At 41.4% G+C, this 5252-nt stretch overlaps 1 protein-coding gene across 4 annotated transcripts in view; it reads left to right on the plus strand.

Moving 5' to 3' along the window:
- The first annotated feature begins 495 nt into the window (after positions 1-495).
- The window catches only part of PTPRZ1 (protein tyrosine phosphatase receptor type Z1), a 194208-nt gene continuing 189451 nt past the window's right edge, over positions 496-5252 (plus strand). For all 4 annotated transcript variants that reach the window (XM_023223492.3, XM_031935097.1, XM_023223493.3 and 1 more), the window contains exon 1: positions 496-912. In XM_023223492.3, coding sequence (XP_023079260.2) covers positions 855-912 — 58 coding nt within the window. In that variant the 5' untranslated portion in view covers positions 496-854. The remainder of the gene's footprint in view (positions 913-5252) is intronic.

Genomic DNA, 5252 nt, shown 5'->3' on the forward strand with positions numbered 1-5252 from the left:
TTAGGAAAATGGAAAGAAAAAAAGGGAGGGAAACAACGTACCCAGGCGCCCCCACCACATTCTGATTGGGACCCACTTAAGCATCTGCAGAGAACAATAAAATGAAAAACACTTCTAGAAGTGAAACTCAAAGGTCAGCCTCTGGCTGTGCGGGACAATGGGGGTTCGGCCTTCCCTTCCCTTCCCTTCCCTTCTAAAGTGATGAAGGAGTTCCAATGTTCTACGAACACTGGAAACCCCAACGGATCCCTCTAACTCCAGGGCAGCGAAACCACTGGCAGCGGACAGGGGGAAGATTGTCCGCGTGTGAATTGCTACCCTGGGATCCGGACCCAGAGCGGCAGCCGCGTCCCTCCGCCCTCCGCGCGACCCCGGGTCCGCGGCACGCTCCCAGCAGCGCGATCCTGCGCCCCCGCCCCCGCCAGGAGCCGCGGCGCGCACAGCCCGGCTGGAGCGCGCACCCGGCACTCAGGCTTTGCTGCGCTCGGAGCGCTCAGACCGCGGCCGCAGCAGCCGGCTAAGGAGGCGAAGTCCTGCACGCCGGCTGACATGCGCCTAGGCTAGCGGCCCCGGGCCCCACCACCGCACGGCTTTCTCCAGATTATTCCTCTCGCCGTCTCTCGGTGTCTCTCGCTGTCTCTCTCTGTCTCTTTCTCTCTCTCTCACACACACACACCACACACAAAACACACACACGCAACACGCACACGCACGCACGATCTCACTTCGATCTATATACTGGAGGATTAAAAAAAAAGAAAGAAAGAAAGAAAGAACATTTCCTTCGCGCCCCCTCCCTCTCTACTCTGAGAAGCAGAGGAGCCGCACGGCGAGGGGCCGCAGACCGTCTGGAAATGCGAATCCTAAAGTGCTTCCTCGCTTGCATTCAGCTCCTCTGTGTTTGCCGCCTGGGTGAGTGAGAAGAGCTCGGTGGGGTTTCAGCTCTGGGATCGGTGGGATGCAGGTGGGGGGATTTCAGCGTGTCCGCGACATGCCGCCGCCGCCATCTAGCCAGGGGCTCACATGGAGCGGGCGGCCGCGCGGTGCAGGCAGCTGCGTGGGATTTGCGCTCCCCCTCCCCGCCCCTCGCCCTCGCCCGTTCCATCCGCCCATCGGCATTCGTGCCTCGGACCCCAGGAGACAGAGCTGGGGCTACTCAGATCCCTGCCGCCACCGTTCTTCTCTCCTCTTTTGCAAAGTGTAGAAATAGCCTTTTAGATATACATACGAAGATAAATAAATGACCAGAAATACAACTGTGGTGCGGGGCTGCGTACTGTACTGTCTTTTTTGCTGTTCATTTTTATGCTACAGGTACGATGGGCTTAAATGAAAAGTACACGTGTCTGATGTGAATTGCAGACACACACACACATCTGAAAGGTAGTAACAGGAACAAGCACCAACCTGAGTTTTCAGGGTTTTTTATTAATTTCAATTTGGTCATATTCAAGTCTGGGCAATTACTTAAAAAAAAAAAGAAAAAGTTCAGTCAAAATCTCTAGGTTTTGCTAGTGCTGACAAAGTCAGAGGAGAGCTGCAGGTTGATGTACTTATTCATAGATTTCATTTTTCATCCACACCATCCAGGTTACATTTAAAACCGAAATTGCATTCTCAAATAGTCAGTTTAAGCATTTCCTTTACCTGCGATGCAGACTCAAGTTTTCCAGTGATTTTCGAGAAGTGCAAGATTGGACTTTCGCATTTTATTAAATAAATGCTTTTTTTCCTTCATCTTTTTCCATCGCGATGGAGTATAATTGGTTTACGCATTAACCTGAAAGTTACAAAGTGTTATGCTTCGCTTTGCACGTACACATATTTAATTCTTTTCAGAGGCTCCTAATTTTTAAATTTTAGATGGTTCGTAATAGAGTAGATATTAAGTGTACATTTTCATCCAATAGATGGTGCTGCTCTTGGCACAGTAACCTTTACAGACAGAAATCATTTTTAAGTTCTAATAAATGAGAATTACATTGCAAATATGGTGATAATTGCCCATAGACCCCCACACACGGACATAATTTAAATTTCAAAGGCTTTATGAAAGTGCTCGGTGGTGGTGTGATGCACAGTTGACACATAAAACATGCAGAGGAATCTCTGGTCCCCGATGATTCTAAAACCTTATAGTCAGTTCTGGAGAGGAGAAGACATTTTTAAAAAGTACTGTGGTCATCAAACACCCACCTGTTGAATTCACATTTCTGTTATAGATCTATTTTAACAACGAAGCCACGTCCTCTTAGTACTTAAATTATTTAAGTAAATATCACAGTAGCAAGGAAATAAACCAGAGAGCATTGCTTTGTATGTCTTCAAAACCACATGCCCAGAGCATGTTGTGGATCCTTTTGAAAAAAAAAGTGAGATAAAATTCACACATTATACAATTCATCCTTTTAAAATGGTCCAGTGGTTTTTAGTATATTTGTGTAGTTGTGCAGCCATCACCACTATCTAATTCCAGAATGTTTTCATAACCCCAAAAAGAAACCCCATGTTCATTAGCAGCCATTCCCCATTCTCCATGACCCCAGCTCTTAGCAACCACTAATCTACTTTCTGTCTCTATGAATTTGCCTATCCTGGACATTTCATATAAATAGAATCACGCAACTTGTGGCCTTTTCTGTCTATCTTTGTTCACTTGGCATAATGTTTTCAGTTTCATCGATGTTACAGCATGTATCAATACTTCATTCCTTTTTGTGGCTGAATAATATTCCATTATGTCAATATACTAAATATACCACATTTGCAAAGGTTTTTCTCTGTAAAGCATTATTTGTAGCCTATTTTTGGTTGTATAGTTTTCAGTCTGTTGGATATTTTCTTTACGTCTTTGGTGATGTAAAATTTAAGTGTAAAGAATTTAACTTTTAAAGACTATCACAAGCTTATGTAATGCTACTGAATGTAAGCTTGCGTTGGAACTCAAAATGAGTTTTGTTGAGACTGGAAGGTGATTCCTTTTGTATTCCTCACCATTTTAACAAAGTTGGCCTTTTATGTAGTTGCCAACAGGCTGACCTGGAGGCATTGGCAACGTCAAGTAATATAAATATCTTGATTTTGGAGCAGCATGTTTTGAAAAAGTGAGGCAGTTTATCTTCAAATGAAAAAGTTAGGCTCCATTTCAATTATTTTTCACTCAGCACCTACTTCAGTGTTTGTGGATGCGTTTACCCCTCATCTTCAGTGTTCTTGGAGCCAATGAGGTAGCCTGACACATGTAGTAAGTGCTCAGTAAGGGTCTGTCAACTGACTGAGGCTTGCTGTACAGGAGGACAGCTCAATACAGTTTGAACATTAGGCTGCCTTTCTTACATTTATCCAGGAACAAGTTGTAGAGTTCACTAAAATAGTATTAGCAATTAAGAAGGTCTTAGTGATCAGATCATATCATTTTGTATCTAAAATGTCCTGATGTTTTGAACTGGGCATCATAGACCAACTGCTTCTTTCAAATAACTTTCTAGACAAAAAACTTATCAGAATATATGAATCAAAACAAATTTTTCTTGACCCACTGAACAGGTATATCTTATGGGAAAAACCACAGTGGCTTTCCTGTAAGGAGGCTTAACTATGAGTCATAGAGGAGAGGTAAATATTTTAAGAGCTTTTAAGGAATAATTTCTTCCAGTTAATGAGAGAATTCAGGATCTTTGAATTAAGTGAATTATAGTGCTGCAAGGTACACTAAGTTCAAATGTTTAAATATTATTATTAAATATGTAATGAATCAGATTCGGAACTTTTTAGTCATGTCTTACTGCTTTAAGAGCCATAATAACAACAAATTATACCCAACTCCTCCGCCACAAGAATTAACTTCTTAATTTATGCTGGTTATAGACTCCATGAAATTCGATATGTTGTGACTCTCAGTTTGGTGTATTTATCCTCTGAAAACAAATTGTAAACACATATAAAAAATATTCATGCCTTTTGCCCAAATAGTAACTAGTCTCTATTCAGAAAATTAATTCCTTTTGCTTGCAGAGTTGGAATTTTCTTTATTTCATTTCTCTCTCCTTTTTACATATACTGTGGTTGCTTCCAGTCAGGGAAGTTTGCCAGGAGAAATCATTTCATTGATGAATTCATTTCTACTCTCATGTCTGCACTGAGATTTAAGATCTTGCTTAAAATTTTATGTTGTGGGAATTTTGCTCCTGGCAAAAATTCAGGTTTTTCTGGAAGGATGAGCTGTGTTTTCTCATTACCTTTAACTCCGAAAAGATTTGAGTACTGTCTAATATGACTTTGCTTGACCACCCATTTGCTGACCGTTCAGACTGTTTCATGGAAATGGAACCCCCTCAGTCAGGACCAGAAGATCTCAAAGGAAGGCGTAATTAAGAAAATGTGTTTCATTTTCAGTTACCATCTACTCAAGTGTCTACTAGGTGCAGTTTCAGCACTGTGCATTTTATGTACATTTTCTCATTTCATTCTCCTCAAAACCCTTTGATATTGGTGTTTTCATCTTACACCTTTTACAAATGAGGGAACCCGGCGCAGAGAACTCAGATAACTTGCCTAACATCACACATCCTGATTCAGCCTGTGTAGTCTTTCCGACTCCAGAGCCTGAGGCATTTCCTCTTTTCATTCCCAGGATCAGTTTGCTGTTTGGCATTCACTAGCTTGCTTACAGGTGATGTGATGTCGCATTTCATAGTCCCATTTGCTTTCCTGAGGATCCCTTTCATGATTTTGCCCATGTACTCTTGTAGTACTTTTTTGTCCTTTTTTGAAAATTAAGGCATAATTTACATTTTTACCATCTTGAAAGTTTTCACAAATGCATATGGTCATGTAACATTCACTGTGCTCCAGATACAGAATCATTCCAGCCATGCTATTTTAACTACTCATTCACTAGATGTTCACTAATTGCCTGACATCTGCAAGGCACCATGCTAGGCACTAATAATTCAGCCATGCATCAACATACAGAGAGACTTAAAAACTCATGATGCTCACAACCCAGCTAATCTGATTCAATCCCACAATGAAAACTTTCTTTAAATCTTGTTTTAAATATACTTTTTCTATTCACAACTAGTTGAAAACAAGTCTTTTCCAAATATCTCTTAATGTGTTGAACATGGTAACTCTCAAATATTTTAAAATGCTTCCTGCTCCATTGAGAATTCCAATGGTAAAAGGCAGAGCCAATTTAAACAAGAGAGAGATATATGTGTATATACATATATAAATGTATATGTATGCAT

This window comes from Piliocolobus tephrosceles, unplaced genomic scaffold (assembly GCF_002776525.5).
Source record: "Piliocolobus tephrosceles isolate RC106 unplaced genomic scaffold, ASM277652v3 unscaffolded_41, whole genome shotgun sequence".
NCBI lineage: Eukaryota > Metazoa > Chordata > Mammalia > Primates > Cercopithecidae > Piliocolobus > Piliocolobus tephrosceles.